General features: G+C 31.8%; 2 protein-coding genes across 2 annotated transcripts; one reads left to right on the top strand and one right to left on the bottom strand.

Moving 5' to 3' along the window:
- The first annotated feature begins 15,914 nt into the window (after nucleotides 1-15,914).
- Nucleotides 15,915-19,229, top strand: LOC108457065 (protein STRICTOSIDINE SYNTHASE-LIKE 3-like). Its single transcript, XM_017755883.2, has 4 exons — nucleotides 15,915-16,557; nucleotides 16,811-17,086; nucleotides 18,104-18,271; nucleotides 18,616-19,229. Exons 1-4 carry the CDS (start codon nucleotides 16,229-16,231, stop codon nucleotides 19,016-19,018), a joined length of 1,176 nt encoding a protein of 391 aa, XP_017611372.1. The 5' UTR covers nucleotides 15,915-16,228; the 3' UTR covers nucleotides 19,019-19,229.
- Nucleotides 19,230-24,115: 4,886 nt separating this feature from the next.
- On the bottom strand, nucleotides 24,116-24,556 carry LOC108456463 (uncharacterized). The gene has a single exon (XM_017755035.2). It carries the CDS (start codon nucleotides 24,554-24,556, stop codon nucleotides 24,116-24,118), a length of 441 nt encoding a protein of 146 aa, XP_017610524.1.
- Nucleotides 24,557-25,180: the final 624 nt, after the last annotated feature.

Here is a 25,180-nt window from a genome sequence, read left to right as displayed (position 1 = left end):
GTTCTATTGTCTTAAGACATGAAACTTTTAAGCTAAAATTCAAAAATAGAGGAGGCATGTCTCAAGACATGGCTTCACTATCTTAAGATATAACCTGGCATTTTGTTAATTTGACCTAGTATTCATTACTTGTCTCCATGTTTGATTGTCTTTGACCTTATTTTAGTCTATGCAGGCCCATTTAAGTTCATTTAACATGTTTAACACTTCTTCATTACATATGTTAATCAATTTTTCTTTTGAATTCAAGAATTTTGCAAATGTTTTAGTTGCTTTAGCAACAGATGTGGCTTCTTGCATCTAATTGACTTCTAGGTTGGGTGTAGGGTGTTACACCCTTTTTAGCTAAATAAGACATTGATGAGCAAGATACCAACAATAGGAAAAGATGGCTAAGGTTTCTAATGGTCGCTAAACTAACTAAAAATTTCGACTAAGGCAAGTGCACCTATCGAACAGTAGTATAGTTATGGTGAGACCGGAAATATCGTATCCACAAGGACTAAAAGTACTAGTATTTACTATCTTTTTATCATCTAGCCTAAGAATTAAGGGGTGTTTTTAAACTAAAATTAACTATTTAATTAACTAAGAACATGACAAAAATAAAAGTTGGAAAATACTTTTGGAAAACCGATGGGAAGACAATTCCCAAGGAAGAATCCACCTAGACTTCACTTATTACTTCTGAACTAGATGATTTATTCACTTGACTTAATCCGTAGAAATCCCTAGTTTATGTTAATATCTCTCTCGAGACTAAAAACAAATGACTCTAGGTTGATTAATTGAAATCTCTTTCTAATTAAAACCCCTAATGTCGCATTAACTCGATCTATGGATTCCCTTATTAGATTTGACTCTAATCCGACAGATTTATGTCGTCCTATCTCTAGGATTGCAATCAACTCTGCTTAATTATGGAAGATCTACTCTTAAACAGGGACTTTTGCTCCACTGAATAAGCACATCAAAATCTGAATTAATATCTTGAAATATTAAAGCAATGATTAAAACTCATAATTAAGAATAAGAACAAATATTTATCATATAATTCAAAAGATAATAAGATTCGTCTTAGGTTTCATCTTCGCTAGATACTTACGGAATTTAGTTCATAATGATGGAGAAAAATATTTCAAAATTGGGAAAACAACAAAACATAAAGAAACCCAAAAACTTCGGTAGAACTTGAATGGAGATCTTCAGTCTTGAAGTCAATCCTACTTCCGAGCTGATTCCAATGGCTGTTTTCGAGTATTTTCTGCCTTTTACTCTGTGTCCCCCTCCTCTCTCTCTTGATCCTCTTCTAGGGTGTTTATATAGACTTTGGAATGCCCAAAATAGTCCAAAATTAGCCTTTTCCGAATAGAATTAGACTTGAGCTCGACAGGGACACGGCCGTGTGCCATGCCCGTGTGATAGTGCTCAGGCCGTGTGCAATTCTGATATGGTTTTAAGTCGATACGGCCATGACACACGGGCGTGTGGATTACCCGTGTGAAAGTGTCTGGGCCGTATGTAGCACTGAAATAAACCTATTTTGTCCGTTTTTGGCCTTTTTCTTACACTTTTGGCTTTTCTATGCTCTCCTGAGTATAAAACATGAAATTAAAGGATTAGGAGCATCGAATTCAATAAAACTAATGATAAATCATCCATAAATATGCCAAGCATGAGATAAAATATATATATATATATATATATATTATGATTTATCAATTTCTATGAAGAAGATGATAAATTTTCGCAGATGTTATAGATGATGACAAATTTCTAAGGTTTTTCTTTTTATTTTTGGTAATAATAAATTTAAGTTAAATTAGTGTTTAGTCTTTATAGATGACACAAGAGATTAATGATCTTAATCCCCTTATGTAAGTGGTGTATAATCACTTTTAGTCATTTATAGTTATAAAGCATTTAATTTAAGCTTTTTAAACAATTTTTTAGCATTTTCTCCCCAGAACTTTGAAAAGAAAATTTCCCACCAATACCAAATTGTTGAGTTCGCCCGATATTTAATGATGTGTTAAAAATTGTGATGTGTTATTTATATATTGGTTTGACGCCACATCATTAATGGTGTTAAACGGATACCAAGCCATCATTTACCATGTGTAAAAGAATGTCACATGGTACATTCTCATTGGATGGGCATGTCACTTACTTTTTAACATCACTAACTTTCTAAATAAAAAACTATAATGGAATGATAGTTTAGGAACTAAAATGAGACAAAAGAAAATTAAGGTATAAAAATGAGAATTGATTAGTTTCAGAATTGATTATGAAATAACTATATATATTTATAAAATTTATATTTATATTTTAATTTACATTTTTTTTAGTGTTGGATAGTTATCTGCTAAATGAGAGTACAAGTATTGTCGAAACAAAGTGATAAGACACATAACATGATTTTTCTTTAATTATATATTTTTAAGAATCGAGTTGTTTTTGATATTAACCAATTAGTTTATACGATTATAGGCTATAATGTGGGGTGAATTTTGAAATTTTTAAGGGTAAAAATTAAATTATAAAATTTTAAAAGATTAGAGTATAATTTTATCATGTATAAATTTATTATTTTAGTATTTTTAAAAGAATTAAACATAATATTTTTCTTTTTTCGGTCAAAAGTATTTTTATCGTATATTAATTTCTAATTTTAAAATTATTGACGGGATTAAAAAATCTTTCATTTTTTTTTTGAGGGTAGTTTTGCCCTTAAGCTAATGACATCTTGGTTATGTCATTAAGGTTAATGTTTTGTGATTTTCAAGACTCTCATTTGAGTTTTACCATTCATAGAACGTTGGGGGTTTTTTAGATCAATCAAAATTTAAGTTTCACAATATGTGTCTTTATTTAGATTTATTTGTTACATTTTATATTGAATTTATTTTAATTTTAATTGATCAAATATGTATTATTTTCAATTTATATTTATTTATTTTAAAAGTCAAATATTATCATATCATGTAATTGTTTAAACATTTGGAGATAGATTTGGTGAATTCATGGAGGTCCTAGTGGTCCAAAGATCTACACCTAAAACTTTAATCTTAAGATTGAATGGTCCAAAGATCTAAACATCATTAATTGTTTGTACCAAGCTAGTCCTTTAATAAGGAATTTTTTTTTTCTTTTGTTGCAAATACTTCATTTTTAGATAATAGTTTTACTTAAGAAATAAATTATATCTCTCCTTTAAGATTTAGATACCATATAACTTCAAGTGCAAGTTAACATTAGCTTTAAATTTTAACTAAAACAAAGTTTATAGTAAAAATAGAAAAAAGAGGATGAGATTAACGAAGAAAAGGGTGATCAGCAGGCTCAACAACCATGTTTGGAAACGTGTAATTATAAATTGATATATGAATTATAAAACAAGTCCAATAAATTCAAACCTTAAGTTCAAAATTTTCTTTAGCTAGGACCACGTTCAAGCCAATCTATATGCAAGTCTACCCACTTTCAAGATTATAATAGTAAGAGGAAGTGCCCCACTTTTTACATGAAAATCAAATATATATGTCACATGCTTTTTCTTTTATACAAAATTTTACATTTTCTTCAATACTTGTACAAATATTATCACATGGGTCTTTTCACTCATCTTAAAGTTTTATGTGTTAATCAAAAATATCTATATCAAGTGATTTGAAAGGTGAAATTAGATTTTTTTTATTGAAATCGTTATTTTTAGGAGAGATTTATCTGAATAACACTTCGGTACTAACAGAATTTGTCTCATATTGAAAAATAAATGAAAACGCTTATGATTATAGAAAAAGAATCGATTTGAAATTTTCTTATCTGTTTATTCATTATATAATGTCAAATTGTGGTATTGGGATTAATCAAGAGCTGATTTATCTTCTATTAAATAATAATAATAGAATCTAACAAAAAAATATGAAACCCTTACAAGTAGACTTAAAATTTTTGAAATACATAATTATTCAAAATACAAAAAATGTTTAATTTATAATTGAAAAATCTGTAAAAAGAATAAAACTAAATTTCAAATTGTATCAAATGTATGTGAAACGTGTTTTTCTAAATAATTTTTAGACGAAAAAGTGTATGTAGCTTAGAACAAGGGATTTGAAGACACAAAGCATCCTAATTACGTCTTTAAATTCACTAAAGCTTTATATAGGTTGAAGAAGGCACCTAGGGCATGGTATGAGAGGCTAAGTTTTTTTTTAACCAAGGATATCAAAGGGGCTTAATTGACAAAACTTTGTTTGTCAAGAAGGAAAGAGGTATCACTACTATTGCTCAAGTTTATGTAGATGATATCATTTTTGTTTCTACTTTTCTACAAGCAAAGGATCGTTCTGTTAAGATGATTTAGCTTAAGTTTGAAATGAGCATGCCAAGAGAACTTTCATTTTTTTTCTTGGATTCCAGATCAAACAGTTGGAAGATGAGATATTTTGTAAAAATATGCCAAAAATCATGTGAACAAGTTTGAATTGGAAGGAGCAAAGACTACTAGAACTTCTATGTCAACTACTGAAAAGATAATCGCGGTTTCATGGGGGGGTTGCAATTGTCTCAACCACCTATAGGAGTATGATTGAAAGTTTACTCTATTTGACTATTAGTTGGCCTGCCTTTCATTTTAGTGTAGGTGTTTTTGCAAGGTACTAGTCCAGTCTAAAATAATTCCATCTAAAGATAATAAAGAGAATAATAAGATATGTTAGTGGCACAAAAGAGCTAGGTATTTGTGTAATATCCCTAACACCTCCTTAGATGTGAGTAGTGTTATTTCAAGATTACATATGTTAGAATTTTCGAAATAAATAAAGTAGAAATTTTTAATGTTAGTAGAAAAGGTAGTTAGATATTGGAGGGAATTAAAAAGATTGTGTATGTTGAGAGGAATTAATTCAAGTTATAAACTAAATCGTAAGAGTGTGAAAGTGTTAGGGAAGAAGTGCGAGAATTATAATACAACCTATTACGAAAGACGTTTGACTATATCAAAATATACAACTCACAATATTAGGATAATGGTGCTCTCAAGTTTGAGAATCGTATAAATAGTTATCACTATGAGTAATGTTATGACTATTACATAATAATCCAAGAAACATACTCATTTCAAGTCAGTTTGATATGTTGTTCTCTAGCACATACTCATGTATTGGTTTTGACATCCTTATGTCAATGACAACACTTTGTCATCAATTAACTACACTTTAGTTTCAATGCATTATTGTTGTCCAAGCTCACAATAATACTTGACTAATGACCTTTTAAGAATAATCTTATTTTTCTTAGGACTTTATTACAATTCAATTTATTTATATACAAAAAAAAATTGAAATAATAATGACAAAACCTTATATTAATAAACAAGGTAAAATAAGTATGTAATTACAATTATCTCATGATTAGTCTTTGGGCATATTATAACAAACACAACACTAAAATAATAAACCCTTGAGTTTATGTTGTACTTTAGTGGCTCGGGAAGCTTGTTCATCACTCGTCCCAAGTTTCTACGTCCATTGGGCCCTAAATTCAGCATCATACACACTCAAATTAACAGATTAGAACTGTCTAAGGCTCATGTCGGCCTAATAGGTCACTAACACTCACAAAATATGTTAAAAATACTTTTTTTTTTAACTTTTACTACCTAACTACTAACTATTGAAAATGCAATAAATAAATATAAAAGTACTTGATGCGGTCGTTGAGAGTACAAAAAATATCCTATCCCTAAAAAATAATGAAAATAATAAAAATAATAGTATAAGGGAAGTAGGGTCAAATCCTTAGGGACCGGATTTGCACAATTGCTTGTTCCTTAAAATCCTGGACAAAATCGTGCCCAAGAAACCTGCATTCCTGGAAAAAAAAACAGAACTAAAAGTTTTGATCTGGAAAAAATAAAATAAAAACAGAATTAAAAGTTTCGATTAAAATTTCGAAAATAATAGGAATAAATAAAGATTGAGGAAAAAGAGTTCTTATGGAGAGATTCTAGCATCCGGTTGCCTCGATCCGCCTTCAGTTCAATCATCGGCTTTTAGGTGATCTTTCTCAAATAGAATAAGCCAGTTATAGTGGAAGAGGACGCCTATGACCACAAGCTCCAAGATTTTAAACTTACGATTTAGCGAAACTTGACTCTAGCCAACAATCACTTTTGTGGGATCATCTTATGCTAGATCATCACTTCTCAATGGCGAATACCACGCCACTTTGTCTCTTGGGCTCGCCAACCTCTGACACAGTAAGCTAACGAATCGACTGTGCAACCTTCCCAAAAGATACAAAGCGACCGTTCCTTGCACACATTGAAAAGATCACTTTTTAAGGGACATGGATGGAAGTGTCAGCCGCGTAATGCGGAGAAACGATGAATACTTGTTTGAGAAAGCTAAGTGCAGATTCTAAGCCTTATGAACCCTTTCGACAACCTTTGGCTAGATAAGTTTAGTGGCTCATGATTTTTAGGGAAAAGGAAATAAGTGTAATGGAAATAGAATTTTTATTGAAAAAATATGGAAAGAACAAAAGGCTAAATTTTATGGGAGAGAGAGTGTTTACAGAAAAGATGAGTGAAAATTTGTGTCACTCCATCCCCTGTTTATAGTACTAAGAAACATAGTCTATTCCTAATTAAATTCTAAAAGATAAATACAAATAAATAAAGATAATTAAAGATAAATGAAGATAAAAGCTAAAGTTAAATCTAAATAATAATATTTAATAATTAAAAATTAAATAAAGTCTTGTGCTATAAAATCTCTTCTTTTGCATTTTTGCTCCCAAAATCTTCCACACTTTGCATTTTCAGCACCACTTCTCTCCTACTTCACATGCTGGCCGAATTTAACTTTAAATTCACGCTTTTTGCCTCTAAATTTCATTTTGCCTTCAATTTAGTCCTTATAAGATAAAAAACCATAAATAGCTCAAATTAGTAAGATCATACTCAAAATAAACATATAGTTAATACATAAAAATATGTCATCCTAGAGTATTATCAGTACTAGAAAACAAGTTCCTTAAGTGTGGAAATATACTAAAATTACTACCACATTTGACGGTTGGTCAAAGCAACTAAAGACGAATAACATCACCATTCACCCGGTTAAATTTAAAATTATCACATAATGTAAGAAAATGCTTAAGATGTTGAATTGATTCCTCATTCATTGAGCCCCGAAACAGCATGTTACTATAGATCATATGGATTATGGCTGGTTTGATTTCGAAGTTGTTCGCATTGATAGTCAGCTTATTGATGTTACCCCGCACAACATCTAGGTTGGGCATTGCGTAATCCTGCAATATGCAATCGTGTTTAGCTATTAGTTTCTCTATTGGTTGAACTGGCTCTTCAGGTGATGGCACTTGCTCTGGTTGCTCATTGAATAGCAGATTTTCCCAATGTGGATCAATATTTTGTGGCTCTTCCCTCAGAACTAAAGCTTTCCTTGCTCTACGTAACATTTGCTTAGGTTCAACGTCTGGGTTGATCAGGTCATTCCTATTTTGAGTCATACACTACAAAACGAAATAGCTAAATTAATCGAAAATAAAATAAAATCAAACTAAAAATAAATAAATAAAAAGTGACGTATCTATAACTTTCGTGTAATGCCTCAAACCGGGCCTAGAAGTTTAGACCGAGTTCCGGAGGTTACATTGATCACCGAAGTGATCGTAGAAAAATTTTACAGAACAAGTTATCTTAAATTCCATTACAAACATATTTATCTCTTTACGAACAAAGAACATTTAACCTTTTAGATTTCAATTAGAAAAATTAAAGTTAAGTTTAATTTAAGAACAAAATAAGATTTACGAGAAAAATCAAAAACAGAACTTGTACCACAGATTTTACAAAACCTTACAGTTCAAAACCGAATAACAAAATGGAAACTAAAAAGAAGTACTATTAATTTATTTTTCACCATGACTGTCTGTGACCTCCGCATACCGAGTCCAGTGTCAGAATTTAGAAATGCACCTGCAAGGGAAACACTAAGGGGTGAGCTACACAAGCTCAGTGTGAGTTCAAAATGATTAACAACAGATTTACAGAAGAGAACTCCATATGGTAGTTCAATGGCAAAACATACTTACAGAGATGTGCAGAATCAGAAAACAAACTCGGGAACAACGTTCCAACACACGTAATAGCCAAGGACACCAACTTACACATAAAATACTCAAACAGATGTATATGAATGTAGTCAAGAATTAAAAACCCACCCGTCCAGCCAAAACACCTCTCCGTCCCCCGATCACACCCTAAAAAAGCTGTTTAAGCTCATCCAGCCAAACACACCACTAGGACCTCGAAGGCCAATCCAACCCTAAACACTGTGTATGTGGTCTAAGCCACTCATATAATAATACGCAGCAAGGTTGGTGTATCGCAGTATAGTGATTAGTATGCACCAAAGCAGACGTATATGCGGTACAGTGCGATAATTAGTTGTACGAATAAGTTGCAGTAAAACTGCCAGATCAGATCAAAATCAGTCTTCCTTCTCTTCACAACCAACCCATTATTTACTTTATGCAACTGTATGTATGCATACAATTCCACAGAAATAGTGAACACATCAACAGACAATCAAACATATGCATACACACCAGCTAACCGGGTTCAAAATCAGTCATCTCACACCACAGTCACAACCAACATATAAGCAGAGCATATAGCCACAGATACAGATACTTAATTGCCTTCATTAAAGCCTAGCCAAGGGTCGGAATATACAGACACATTCTCAGATAAAAAAAACATACACAAACTAAAATTGGTGACTTAGGACCACGCCGCCATGTGAAAAAACCTAGGCCATGTGGGGTTCAAAAAGCCCGTGTAGAGGGAGGCACACGACCGTGTTGCTGAGGCACATACCCGTTTGAGCCAGGGACACGGCCGTGTGAATAGGCTGTGTAACTCACTGTCCAAATGTGCTAAAATAAAGTACAGGGCAGACACGGTTGCGTGAAGGTCTCTCTTACGCCCATGTGGGATCCCTAAATCCCCAAATTAGCCACACGACCGCGTGGCACCAAATTGCTAAATCCCTAAATTCCCAATCACACACGCTCGTGTGCTGGGGGACACGGCCGTGTGAAAATCAACTAATTTCCCCAAATCAGACACATGGCTGTGTGGCACCAAAACTTGCCTAGAAACCCTAATTCCTAACTACATAGCCGTGTGAACCACCCGTATAGGGGCACACGTTAGTGTGGTCACGAAACCACCCTCAATCAGCTTGGAAATCAAATTTTCTGGTCACTAAATCGACCCTTGATCGATGGGATTTAGAAACACACCAACATATACAGATTTCCATGCCATTCAACAGTATTACCGAACATCGACAACCAATTTCCAAAAGGTATATAGATTGCAGTATTCCACCAAAATCAAACTTACAATTCACAAATATAATTGAAAAGTCTCGAAACCCACACCTGATTCGCGATTAACGATGTCTAGGCACTGACTCGATGATAAGGAGCGAAACTCTCTGAAATTCGCCAGCAAAAATCTTTTTCAAAAACAGAAAAGAAACCTAAGAAGAGGAAGAAAAGAATGTCCAGAAAGAAAAAAATAAAAACAAAAAAGAATAAAAATAAAAATAAATTGTTATATCTTTTAACTTAAAACGAAACTACTATTTAACAATATAAAAAAAATATATCACTTAAAACATACATACAAGGACTCGAACTTAGAACCCAGAGGTACACTAATACTCACTCAATCACCAGACTAACAGGCCCATTTTGACATTATAACACAGAAACTATACACAATAACCCACCTTTCTCTCTGACCCTAGCCACAAAACTCAAAACTTTTAACTCTAAAATTCGGGGTGTTACATTTCGAATTCACTACTTATCCTAACTAGCCTGCACAATTTACTATTAAATCATATTAGCACCTGAACTTCCCTAGCAACGACGCCAACAACTTGACCATGACTTATCCTAACTAGCCTGCACAATTTACTACTAAATCAAATTAACACCTAAACCTCCCTGGCAACGACACCAACAACTTGATCGTGCCTTGGTGTGCCTGCACCAGGGCTTAGAAAGATGCAATTAAATATACGTAAAGTGCAATCTACAAGTGTACAAGTCCAAACGTAATATAGTAAATTTACAATGAAATACCAGAAGTATTCTGAGGATTGTAACTAAATGAGGTATGTCTAAATTAAATTAGTAGTAAAGACTAACACGCTAATCTAAGTCTAGACAACTACTAATATGCTAATTATATTACGACTGATTACTACAATTTTTTATTTAACTACAATAATGTTAAATTGCATAAATATCAAAATTACCATATTAACAATTAGAAATAACAAGGAGAAGATTTATCAATATCCGTAGTTGTGATTGATCTAAAATTAGAGGTTTTACCAATTAGTTAATTAACAATTAACCTAATTAATACCTTTCGACCTATAATTAAATTAACTAATCAACTTAGTCCACTTATCTTTCGACCTGATGGATCTAAACCGGGCTAAATCAAATTGGTAATAAGAAGAGTACCTTTCGATGTCGTCTACCTAAATTACTTCCTCGAGTCATCAATTCTAAGGTTTAAGCATATTCGATCTAATCCAATTAATTGATTTTTAACACTAAATTTAGACTAATCACATCAACTTCGATTAACCAACCTTCCTAGGGGTTTAGTTACGCCTCATTCTAAACGCAATTATCCTAGTCGAATTGTGAAGCATTAAAATAATGCAAACAATAAGAAAAGAGTAAAAGATGCTCAGAAAATCAGAAGACTCCAAAACTGAGATCGATTGAGTGGCAATGTAATTCCATGAAAACATGTGATTGGTAATCCAAAATAAAACACGAGTGAAAATAAAATAAAGTAAAATACCTGAAAGATAAACTAAAAATTGATTATTTAGAAAACTACAGAAAAACAAAGAGCAAAGTTGAGAATCCCTAAAATCTATCTAAAACTATGAAACTAAACATAAATCAAGCTCCCTAATATGATGTTAACATGTTATATTTATAGTTTGAATGTATTTTGACCTAATTAGGTTGACTAAACCCTTAGTTACAAGCTAATTTCGATTGTACGAACGGAAACACCCTTGCAGATTTTAGGTCTGTCAAGCTTCAATGTCGCGGCATTCCAGATCAGTGTTGCGACTTTGCAGGCAGTTTACTTGAACCTTAAGGATTGGGTTGAATGTCGCAACTTTGCTTCTCAATGTCACGACTTTGCTACACCTAGGATCAACTTCCATCTTCAGGCTATTGTCTCGAATGTTGCTACTTCCAGGCGTGGATGTTGCAACTTTATAGCCCAATGTTGTGACTTTGCTTCCTCAATGTCGTGACTTTGGTACCGGATTGCTTGCCTTGTAGACGTCGATTGAAAATTCATCTAAGTATGAAAGCAGCTTCAATGTCGCAACTTTCACTTCTGAATGTTGCAACATTCAATCCAACCTACTAACTCCTTAGCATTAATTGTTTCCTGCACACTTAATTAACTTGTCAAAGCTATCTCAAGCCTGAATCAACCTAATTGGTCACGAAATACATCAAAAGCTCATTTTATTCAATTTAAGCTAAATACTAAGTAATTCTTATAACAATAATAAATAACATAAAAATGCTTGAGTATAAGCTCCTTAAGTGACGAAAAGTATGCAGCTCAATACTCATGCATTAACTTGATTTCTTATACATATAACATCATCTTGCATCAATTAGACTTATATTAGTCTTCATATATTATTGTTGTTCCAACCCACAATAATACCTAAAAATAATTTAAGAATTATTATACTATTTTAGACATTTAATTATTAATTAAATTAATACACATAAATAAACACGGAATGTGATAATAATAATAGAATGTCAAATAGTACAACACGTTGGCCTTACACAAACCTCCTTTTTCACGAAGTCTTTAGTCCCTTTACGGTGTCAAAATTTTCCCCAAATACCCCTTCCACAATTGACTCTTTGTTTTTGGAGGACCCCAAAGGATTGCTACTTACAGCATTGGTATCGCTGACACTTAGCTGGAGATTGAAGGGCTTGTTAGTCCATTTGTCTTTATCCTAGAATCACAGAGCCCATCACGGCATCACCACGTTTAAACTTGCCATTAAACTTGGCCTTTTTCCACTTGCTACTGCCTCTTTTTACATTCCCCTTGTTTGTTTGTTTTTTTATCCATTGGATCAATTGTTATCCAAGTCGTTTTCCTCCTTACGAGCATCCATGTGTCCTCTATCCCCAGTGACTTGTCAGTTTGTGTGTCAGCACGATTTTTGTTTCTTTGACTCCTCAAGAAAATGCTCCTTAGTTTCTCCCATCTCCACCGTGGGCGGCACCCCCACTTCCTTTCTCCCAGCATAGATCTACCTTGCGCCCGACCATACCTCAACCGATCGAAACAAAGCTTCATAGACTATGGCTTGCTTCCTTCCACGTCGATGAACTTCTTTAAAGGCTTCTCCAAATTTATTTGGATTCACGGAGGACAAACTTCTCGGCCCCCTTCCTCATTCATCATGAAGTTATCGATCCTTAACAAGCTTCCTATGGCATTTCTAAATTTTTGGAGTACATCAACATCGAAATATTCGATGGGTAAGAGAAAGCTTGTGAAGCTCGAAAATTAGGTCGTCTCCACTTGCACCAATGAACCACAACCCTTGTTTGATGACTTCATAATTTTGCGTGCAAGTAAACAAACCAGGAAATAATCCTGGCCTAAGTGGACTTGAATATCAAGAATTGAGATCCCACTGTGCTTCCAAACACTTTGATTATCAAAGCCTGCTCCCACCTCTTTCTAACCTGTAGCTTCTCACTTTTCGTCAAGTGGACATGAATGTCCCCTTTTGGATCCACTTTGATTATCTCGGCCTCTTCACTTTCCTCCGGTTTCGTTTCTATATCTTCTTCATGAGGTTCAAAGGAACTTTGCTCTGGAATTTGGATTGTATCAGTGTATCCTTGTACGACTTGGGTTTCTCCAAACAACCAAGGGGCTATGGCTCTTTATAACCATCTAGATCCTTGGTTTGCTTAACGCTTTTCTGCAGCTCACCATACTCGTTTATCGGCCAGGACACTGCATACTTTTGAGCTCATTGTGGTCCCTGCCTTGTTCCCTCTACTTCGATTTATCAACCAGTAATTGGTGAATTTATTCCGTTAAATTCTATGAGCTTATGGCAACTTCATTTGCAGAATTTGAAACATGTACTTGCAGGTTGCAACATGATTTTCTTTTGCATAACTCAGTTTTAAACTTCTGATTCACTTTTACTGTGTAATATGTGGGTGAATGTAGCCTTTCCCTATCTTATTAATGGGTTGTAAATTAAATGAGTGTTGGATCATCAAAGGGCTCGGAATGCTTGCTTGTGCTTCAACTGGATCTGAAAAAAAAAAACCAATGGCTTTTTGTATCTGAAACTCAAGTATACGTTGAGTACGCTTTAATCATTATTGCATGAAATGTTCCCATGTTTTCGAATTAACTTTCTTCATCTATCAGCATGCATCAACCAAAGGTGTCGTAGCAAACTTTTTTTTTTTTAAATTTAAGATTAAATTCACAAAATATTTTATTGTTGAAGGATAAATTTATCTTGCCAATAAAAAGGATCATATTACAACTTCATTTGCTTTTTAAATTTTTAGAATTTTTAAGTTTATATTTTATAAAAAATACGATTTTAATAAATTTTAAAAAATTATTGTTTGAAATTTTAAGAATTTCTATTTTATAGTTTTATGACATTTTATTTTGAAAATTTTAAAATTTTAAAATATTTATTAATCTAACATATAACATAAAATAGTATTACACTAACAATAAAAATGTGTGGAGTGTTATGTTCGTGTTGTTAAAAATTTAACAGTGTAGCCATCATTCTCATTAAAAGAAACAACAAATTATTCAAAATAAAGGTTGAGAGTGAAATTAATCCAAACGAAAATAAAAGATTTAAACCAAAGTGACAAAAGATACGGACATTAAAAGTCAACTTTATTATTACTAGATTACGTCACTCCCACAATTTGGATGAAAAAAAAAGGTAACAAATTTATTTATATGAAATCAAATTAAATTTTAGTTGAAATGGTTAAGTTGAAGTTGATGCCTCGTTTGGTTATTAGTGTAATAGAAAAATCATTTATTACATATGTATTGTAATAGTTAGACATAAAATAAAGTATAGTTACTAAAAATTTAGACTTGAAATTAGAAAGACGAATAAAAACTCTTGTAAAAAATAAGATCTCTTCAAAATAAGCAAAAAAAAATCTTCTATTTGCTAAAAATAAGTCATGGGAATGGCTAAATATTACCAATTAAATTAATTTATTGCTAAACTATATACTAAAATATGTATAAAAATAATACTCCTATCAAACATAAGTGTTTTTAGTTTCAAATTCCACTATAGTAATATTTTATAGAAATATTTTATATTAAAAAATTAAAAGATAAAATACTCTTATATTAATATTTGTTATTTTGTAAAAAATAAAAAATAGTTTTGAGCTTACTCATTAATATTCAATTGACTTATGATATAAACTCAATAGTTCAATATAGAACTTAAATTATAATATAAATGTCATACCAAATTTTCAGCCATTTGACTCTCTCTTACTACTTGTTTTTAATCTTTCATGTCCATTTTATTATTATCTATGTTTGAGATTCGTGATTATCCCTTTCAAAAATATTACCGTTGCTACTTAAACCTTAATTCTTTCTTAAAAGTATAATATACCGAATCTTACAATTTTTTAAACTCATGAAAAAAAAAAAACCATTCTCCTATAAACTTTTCATTGATCATCCAAACATTTGTCAAAAACAAATTTTCTAAGAGCTTATTGGGCCACAGCCCATGAAACCTGTACGAGTAATAATAGAAAAGGCCCAAGTATATATATTACTGGATCGTATATCGTGTAGCTGGGTAACATTTAAATTTAAATAAATGAAATAAATTTTTGAATAAAATAATTATTTTGTTTAAAATTAGCGAGTAATATGTAAAGGAAAATTATCTCCTACGGACAATAATAGCTGCTGTCAGGAATTTTGGGACATTCCAAATTGGTGAAGGAATATTTCCTTTAACAAATAACAAAATTGATTTTTTTCGATTTTTATTACTCTTTAACAAAAAGAATAAAAATATGTAATACAAAGAAAAACTCTAATTAATAAAAAATTTAAAAGCATGGTAATCAATTCATTTTAAATCAATAAATTTAAATAAAAATGAAGTAATTTACAAATTTCCTAAGAAAACCTATTTTGACTTAATTTTTTTTTAAAATACCAATACTGTCACTATTAACTCTTAATAACCCATTTTTTTTTGGTTTTATTTATGTATAAATTAGATAGATTATTAAAACAAAAAAATAGATAGATTAGATTTTAATTTTGTTGTTATAAAATAAAATTTACATTACTACACTTATTTGTTCGTGATTTACTAATTTTAGATTTTTTTATGTATAAATTAGTACATATGTAACTATAATTTTTTTATCATCCAATTATGAAAAGTTACAAAATAATTATTAATTATTAGTATTTCTTTTGTCATTTAACTATAAAAATTAAAAATAAACACTTAATTATTTAATTTTATCTTTTTATTATCAGTTAAATGAGTTAAAATGAAAACACCTAAAATTTTAAAATAATTAGATAATAAAATAAACAAAATAAATAATTGTGGGACTGAAATGATAAAAAAATCATAATTAATTAGTTACTACTAATGTAATTTATTTATTTTATTTGAGTACAAATGAGCCGTGGTTGAACATTCAACTGTAATTGGTTATTGCAACATCGGTTTTGGCAACACTCACCTGTCTCATTAAAACAGGAAAAAAAAAAAAAAGAACCTCACCTGCCTCATTTCAGTATCTACCAATGACCAGAAACTAGAGGCAGCAAAAATGAGATCTACCTAACCCTCTATCCGTCCTTCAAAACATACAAACAAAGGGTTGTTTTCTTGATTGCAAGAGAAAGGAAATCTTTTTGGACACCCAAGTGTGGTTGAAGGCTTAAACATCAGCTGAAGAACTGATAATTTTTCTGTTCCAAGCTTTGCTTTTGTACTGTATTTCCTCAAAATTTCTAGCGATGACTCCAATTGGGTTTCTGGGTTTACTGTTTTTGCTGCTCGCTCTATACTGTGGGATAGACCCTTTTAAGCACAGTGCAATCTCTGAATTTCCTGACTTTGAGTCTTACAAGGTGGATTTGCCTCCATGGGAACTGGTTCCGACAGACAGGGACAAGGATAATTTGCTTCAGAAGTCAGAGATTAAGTTCTTGAACCAGGTTCAGGGCCCTGAAAGCATGGCATTTGACCCTCTTGGTCGTGGTCCTTACACTGGTGTTGCTGATGGTCGAGTTCTCTTCTGGGATGGTCAAAACTGGAAGGATTTTGCTTATGCTTCCAGCAATAGGTGAGTTATCTAGTTCTTGCTAATGGGTTTTTTTTCTTTTTCTTTTTTTTTTACCTTCATTTGTGATAGTTTTTTTTTTTTTGTGTCTGTGTGTGCGTGCGCAGAATTAGCTTATGTTACATAGCTGTACTTTGTTAGAAGTTTCTATGGAAAATTTGGGGATGGCTGCCTTCATGAAGTGATGTCATATGATTGAATAATGTGTGAAGTATAACTGTTATAATATTTTACCATGTGCAATTTGGGATTTCAGGTCTGAAATATGTAATCCCAAGCCATCACCACAGAGTTACCTGCCAAATGAGCATATCTGTGGCAGGCCTTTGGGTCTCCGGTTTGATAAGAACACTGGTGATTTGTACATTGCTGATGCATATTTGGGGTTGTTCAAGGTGGGTCCGGAAGGCGGATTAGCAACACCACTTGTAACTGAGGTAGATGGGGTGCCCCTGAGGTTTACCAATGACCTTGACATTGATGATGAAGGAAACATATATTTTACTGATAGCAGCAGCAAATTCCAGAGAAGGTAGGTTTCTGACAATAATTTTCTAAGTTGTGGACTAATGTCGTTGAAATTCGTAGTGCATTTGAAAAACGTATGAACTATTGAAGATTTTATTAGATCACAAAGGCATTCAAATGCCACCTATTTTCTACGACATGGAATAAGATGAAAAAGATGCTGTCATATTTTTTTTTCAACAAAGCTGTTCTATGGAACTGACTTTGGCTGTGGGGAGGAATGTTCAAATCCTGTCAAGACTAGAGAGTTCTCCACGAAAGTGTTATTTGACTTTGTCGATACTTCCCCTTTATACTATGTCTTAATAGTGAGTGGAAATCATTTGATTCCCAATGCAATATATGTTCTTTGATTGCTGTGTCTATATGAGCATGCATGAGCCTTGGGGGTCACATGATACGGCATGTCCGAGAATCACTTATGTGCCTGTCTTAATAATGAGTGGAAATCATTTGATTCCCATTGCAATATATGTTCTTTGATTGCTGTGTCTATATGAGCATGCATGAGCCTTGGGGGTCACATGATACGGCATGTCCAAGAATCACTTATCTGCCTGATGGCCCCTTAAATTTAAGTTACTGTTGCATTGCATTTGTGCTTACACCCAGGGATGGGATTTCTTTTCATGCATGGTTTGTGGATTTTGACACCACCCTTGTCAATTTGTATAAATATAAGGTAATTAAATGATTCCAACTGTAACTTACTATTTTAGTTTTGAGACTGCTGGTAGTGTTTATTGGAAAGAAGACGTAGAAATCTCGGTATACTGAAAATTTTATGTGTTCTAATCATTGATATATTGAAATCTTCTGTAAATCCCTACATAAAAAATCGGTATAAGTTAGTTATACTTGTATTGATTGACATGTGAACCTTTAAGACTATATTTGCAACTTCTGCCAGTGGAACGGAGCAAATTTTCTGTTTACTTCGATCATGTTTCACTCTACATGAAAGACCCCATGATGTAGAATGAAGATTATTGGTAATTGGCACTGACAATGTAGCATTCAGGAACTTCATGCAGCTAGTTTTTTCTTCGGAGAATAGTGGGAGGCTTCTGAAGTATAATCTTTACACAAAGGAAACTGCTGTCCTTGTCAGGAATCTCCAATTTCCAAACGGTGTATCCTTGAGCAAGGATGGTTCTTTTCTCATATTTTGCGAAGGATGTCCGGGCAGGTTTGCATGCTTCTACATGTACTCAAATATTGCTGTGTTAGATCTGCACGTGCTATAGCCTTTAAAAACACTTTCATTTGGATTTATATACAATGATGATTTTTCACATTGCTTGAGCCCATTTTGCTTCAATACATGACATATTGCTTTCCATGAATGTCGAAAGATCCTGTTTAAAAAAGGATAACCGCAATTGATGATTGTAGATTTTATTTTTCTTTACCTTTATCGTTTCCTTGTAAAAATGCCAGGATTACAGAGGCAAAGTAGATTAGTTCTTAATAGTTATAGTACAACTTTTAACTGTTGCTATGTGATGATTTAATATTATGTTAAATGCACAGATTACTCAAGTACTGGTTGAAAGGTGAGAAAGCAGGGAGTACTGAGGTATTTGCCATCTTACCAGGATTTCCGGACAATGTCCGAACAAATAAAGAAGGTGAATTTTGGGTAGCAATTCACTGTCGCAGGTTCACGTATGCTCATATAATGGGATTATATCCAAAACTCAGGAAATTCATTCTCAAGCTCCCTATATCTGCAAAAATTCAATACCTGCTTCAGATTGGCGGTAAGCTGCACGGAATTGTTGTGAAATACAGTCCAGATGGAAAGCTGTTGCAGGTGTTGGAGGATAGTGAAGGGAAGGTTGTGAAAGCGGTTAGTGAAGTCGAAGAGAGGGATGGCAAGCTCTGGCTAGGGAGTGTTCTTATGCCCTTTGTGGCAGTTTACAACTTGGCTTGAGTTGGGAGGCAGAAGGAAAAATAAAGACTTAGCAATGGTGCTTTATGAATGTGGCAAATCTTCTCTTAGCCATCGTTTTCACTTTGAAGAAAAACACAAGAATGTTTTCTAAGTCTATACTTGTTATTGGCAGTGGGGCTGTATTACTTGGATTGCAAGTATTTGGATAAAATTCTGCTGAAAAGAAAGTATTTGGGTTTTTTCATTTAAATACTTCAGTCCATATGATTTTTAGTTTTTACAAGTAGAACATATTCTTAAATTTATCTTGGAAACCAAGTATCAAATCACCCATATGGTACAAGTAAGACACATAGCCAAAGATTTTAAGAAAAAACTACTTGAAATCACCAATATGGATATTTATAACTTCCAGTTGTAACTACCATTCCTAATCTTAGTGTTAGTTATAACTACCAGTTGTCCACATGTATTATTTGATTTTCATGTTTTAATTGTTTATCTGTGAGGATTTTTAGGAGCACATTACTAAAGATAATTCCTGCAAGAATCGAGCCTAGGAAGAATATATCAAAACTTTTTACATGTTCAAAGTTTCCATAGATAAGATATTTGATCTTCATGGAGTTTGATGACAAGAAACTTTTTTTTGATATGCTCTATTGAATATTTATTTGATGGATATTTTTGCTGAATTAGAAATTCATATTGATTGTAATTTAACATGACACATTGTACTTATTTATTGATGGCTTTTGTTGTTGGAATGGTGAACTCTTTCTCATTTCAATAACTTTTGATACATTAATGAAAAGAAGTGTCGGAAAATTTATTTATAAAAATAATTTTATTTAACAACGGAAATTTAAATTTTTTCATAAAACCAAACTTTTATTGGAATATTTATATTATCAAATTTAATATTTGTGTTTCCAAGCTAGGGAGATTCATCATATCTTGGATCTATCGTCTAAATTCTTTTGGCTTTTAATAGGATAATCTTTTCTATTATTCTCGAACCCTCTGATGTTAAAAGTGAAATTTTTCAAGAATTGTACATAAAATAAAAACCGAAACTTTCCAATAGGAAAATCAACTTTCTCTAAAGAAAATTCAAAACAAAAATTCAAACCGACAAATTTGAATTATAATTGTCAAGGAATATATAATTAACTCACAAATTTTTCTCACAAGTACTTACGAATAATAATAGAATTTATTTGAATTTAAGGAATTAACTCAAAAGTTTTCTACTAAAATTGAGTACAATATCTTCGTATATTTTCTTATCATTTTGGCAGCCTCTTAATTAATTTATATAGAGAAAAATAATAATATGAGTTTTACTAGACTAGAAAGAGAGAAAAAATAATATATTAATAGAACACGGGTTCTACTAAAATTTGTGTGGTGGGTAACACACACTAGGATTTTGCGACACTTTTTATTCTGTAGTTTTTTTGGGTCTCTCATGTATTAAGTATAATTATATGTGTAGTTTAGTTTCAAATTAAATTAAAACAAGCTTGTATAATTGTCCAACTCAATAATTAATTTTCTATTTTCAAAATATTTTTAATTAATTAATTAAATTAGATTATTTTCTCAATCCAATTCTAATATTGTCAAAATCGAGATGACTTTATATATTTATAAAAATATGTTTACATTATTTTTAATTTAATATTTTTAATTATATATATTTTATGGATAATAAATTACATAATATATAAACATATATAACATAATATAAAACATTACAAACTTAAAAAAAAAAAACAAAGGATTGGGTTGGGTTGGGCTTGGGCCTTGAACATTTAAACCCAAGCCTAGCCCATTTTTTAACAAGCCTATTTTTTTTGTCTAAGCCCATTTTTAGAATTATATTTTTGTTTAAACTTTCCTAAATTTAAGTAACCCAGTTCATGAATATATCTAGTTGTAGCGTTCTGTGTGTCTTGTGTAACTTTTGGTTGACTTCATTTTGTAGTGATTTCGCTTTTATAATAATTGTTTTGATCGCCTAGTTAAAAGAAAAAAAAACTATATTATATACTAATATCTCATATCATATCATATACAATATATTAATAGTTTATATATATAAGCATTAATATTAAACATTACAATATTATGTAATACTATATGTTTTATTATAATCTATAATATAACAATAGTTATATTTATACATGTGCATTAATAGTTTTTGTCATAGTTATCTACTATATTATTATATTATGTAATAGTATATCATCTATTATAGTTAGCGATTAAAATTGATTTAATCGACTAAATCAAGTCAATTCAAGTAAATAAGTTGACAAAAGTGATTTTGATTTTGAACCAATTAATAGTTTTAAAATATATTATCATATTATGCAATACTATATCACATATTGTAATAGTATTATATAATATATTAATTATTATATATTTAATAGAATTCTTTTATTTAAAATAATTAAAACAGTTATTGTGTGTAAAATTTATTATTATATGATATGTATATGAATTGATGAAAATGTATTTTATTATTTATTATATTATATTGACAATTGAATAACTTTTATATTTCTTATTAAATTTATAAACCTAATACTAAAATCTTTATTCAAAAAAATAATAATATTATATTAAGCCCAAACCTAAATAATATACAAATTATTATTCTAATCCAAAATAAACTAATTATATACCAATATTCAAGTTCAAAATAAAAAGAAATTAAACCCAATACCTATATACAATTTGTAAAATATAAAACCCAATCCAGAATTCAACTTATTAAAATAATACTTTTAAGATTTTAAAATTTTGATAAATTATAAACATGTATTGTAATATACTAAATTACACATATATATCTAATTAATTATTTTTGCTATGAATACAAATTTAATATAAATATGTAAGGCTTATTAATACATTTTTATAAAATAAATAATTACAATTTATTTTTATTTTTATTTTTATTTTTATTTTTATTTTATTTTTATTTTAAGTAATATCATATATTTATATTAATTATTAATGTCTATTATAGTTATTCAATTTTAAAATTTGAGTTTTTCGAACTTTGGGTTAGATTTATCTTGGGCTCGGACCAGATCAGTCTTAGACTTGAATTTTTATAGAATCAAGTTTTCTTATGCTCAAATTTTATCGAGTTCAAATATGTTACCAGCTCGAGTTTTCTCGGACTCGAATCAACACAGGCGGACTTTCGAACTTGAGCTTGTTTTGCTAGCTCTAATCTAGTGGCATATGTGATTATGACATGTGGAAACTTAAATATAATATCTTTGATGGTTCTTTCTTCAATCATTTTGTTCCGTCGGACTGCATATTGAATTTTGGCTATGGGTATACAATACATTCATGTTTTTTGGTAAGTGTTTGCATTGTTGGTCACTCAAGTATTATCATGTTCTTATGTTGATTATAGAACTTTAAATTTTTTTTTTACCAATGTTATCGACATTGAATATTTGTATCACTTGTCCGTTAAATTATTTAATGGAATGATGAAGTGATCTATTTTCTAGGTCAAATTAACAATGTGTAAATATCGAGGGTTAAATTTATCATTATAATAATCAAAAAGTTCATGTGACCCTTCAGTTAATCATTTAATGGAATAGTGACCAAAATATTTAATATCGATAATGTTGGTTACAAAATAATTTTTTTTTTTAAATTTCATGACTAAAATAGAAACACATTAATACTTGAGTCACCAACAATATAATTTACCCTATTAATAAATATGAAGTAATCAATGGTCGCCTTACACCACCGCATATTGCCCTTAATTTTGCTCGATGTTGCATGAGGAATTTTAGCTCCATAACTTTCTTAATCGACCACTCTGCCCAGATAATCGAGAGAGGAGCAGTGGCGCGCGCCTAACATATGGACAATTAAAGCGACCGTGGATGCGGTTTGGGATGAGAACACTTGGGTTGCAAACCTTGGTTATGTGGCGTGAGATGAAGATGGGTTGGTCCTAGATGGTTTGGAACAGCACTTGTCTGAGTGTTGGGATGCTAAATGGGTGTAGGCCTATGCCATCCAAATGAAACTTGATTTTGCTCGAGAGATAGGCTTCATGGATATTATTATTGAGGCAGAATTTTTTTTTTTTTTTGGTCTCTAAATTCTCAATTGTTACTCTAGATTTAGAACAAAGGCTCGTTTATGTCATCTTACTTTAGCTCTTTATATTTTTGTTATGTTCCTAGATGGGCTAATAAAGTGACTGATAGCATTAGCCGCATGGACTTAAATAGTGGACATGAAACCCAGTTTGATATGTGCTACATGATCATGTAATTGCGAACTCTTTTTGAATTTATGAAATTGTGGAACGAGTTTTCCTTTTAAGAAACCTCATTTGCCCCTACTGTGTTGCTGCTGTATATGGTCGGTGCTTGCACTGCTGACCCACCTTCTCCCTCCTCTCTTGATCATTGAATACTTGATTTCTTCTTTTCCTATCTGTTTTCTTCTCTTCTCCTTTCCTTTGCTCTTTTCAGTTTCTTCTTTTTCTTTTGCCGGACTCTTGTTGTTTATTGTCGCCGGTGGTTGTTAGGAAGAAAGTCTTTCGGTTCCTTTGAGTCGAGGTGTAAGCTTTTTGGAATCCCTTTGAGATCGTTGCCGGTGGCTTGAATTGATGTTGGATTATTTGGCCCTCTCTGTTGTTTCAGGTTAGCAGAGGCATCTTCATAATAACAGTGGCGAAGGCGTAGGCGAAGACGAAGACCATTTCGCATCAGGGTGGGATAGTAATCCATCAATGTTAGGAGCGAGAATTCAAGCAAAGGGTGGTTTTATTCCCTTGGAGGGGTTCTTGAGGTCTTTGGCTTACAGGACCACTTTGTGTTATAAATAAAATTTGTTGTTGAAAATGAAAGCAAAAACAAAATAAATAGTTGAGAATAGTGAGAATAAAGAGACAAAGTTAAAGATAATAATATGTAGCATATAAAATAAAATAATGAAACAGGTTTTGGATGGTGAGTTATGATTTGATCTCATTATGAAGTAAAAACATAAAACACCTAATCGAAGTTTCTAAAGAACAGTGAGAAAAAATAATCAAATTTTCCAATTGGAAAAAGGTAGCCCACAGTGGATTTAATTCCTTTCACACATCACGTCATGGGTCTCTTTTTCCGAAGGATCTCTCCAAAACCCGGTCCCAAAGAACCGGTCCGACTTCTTGTCCTCCGAATCCACGGTTACCCTGGACCCATCATCCGCATTACCCACCATTTGGTGTAGCTCCGTGTCCTGGTCCTCACTAGACGACGTAGGATGAAAGCCATGGCTCTTGTGCTTTCCTTTCTTCCTTCTGCAAGCCTTCTTGCAAAGTCCAGTAGGAACCTTGTAAAGTCCTAAAACAAGCAGCTCCATAATGGTAAGTGGAAAGCAGCAACACACCGCCGTGCACTCCGCTGCAGAACCACCGACCATTCCCCCATAATTCCTCCCTTTTCTCTCTGTCTTCAGGTCATCAGGTGAACGCGGACGTTTGTGTCTCACCGGCGGTGAACGAGACAAAACTTGAAGAGTCATTTTTAACCGATAATGTGTTTCTTCTCTCTCTAAATCCCCTTCCCCTCTCCCGAAAATAGAAGCTAGAGGAAACGAAAACGGTGATTTTGAAAAGAAGAAAACATGGGAGAAGGTGATTCTCGATTCATTTCGGAACAAGTTTTTTCCTTTTCCTTATTCTATTTCTTTTAAATCAAAAAACCTCACAAAAGTGAAAGGGGAATTGGGATTAAAATTAGAAAAGGAATTTCCCGAGAATATCGACGGAACATTCAATGTCTTTTACTTTTCTTATTTTAGTTTGTTTGACAAAAGTCAAACACAAACTATTTTGATTTTAATTATCAAACGGAAGAAGTTGGTAACCAATATTATATTTACTATAATTCTGAATCAAAACTCAACTTAAATCTAATATACTAACTTTTTAGTTTTCGTAACATATGAGGTTCAATTTTTGACAAACTAAAATAGATACACTAACTTCTTTTTTTTTTATAAAGTATAATTGGATTTATATATTTATCAAAATTATTTTTTAGTAAAAATATTTTACATTAGCATTTAATGTTTTCCCATGTTACGATATCAATGGCATGCGATTCATTGTTAATTTATAACATTTGGTATACAGTAGAAGATATT

Source organism: Gossypium arboreum, chromosome 9, assembly GCF_025698485.1.
Source record: "Gossypium arboreum isolate Shixiya-1 chromosome 9, ASM2569848v2, whole genome shotgun sequence".
Taxonomy (NCBI): Eukaryota; Viridiplantae; Streptophyta; class Magnoliopsida; order Malvales; family Malvaceae; genus Gossypium; species Gossypium arboreum.
This window is presented reverse-complemented; position numbering and strand designations above follow the sequence as displayed.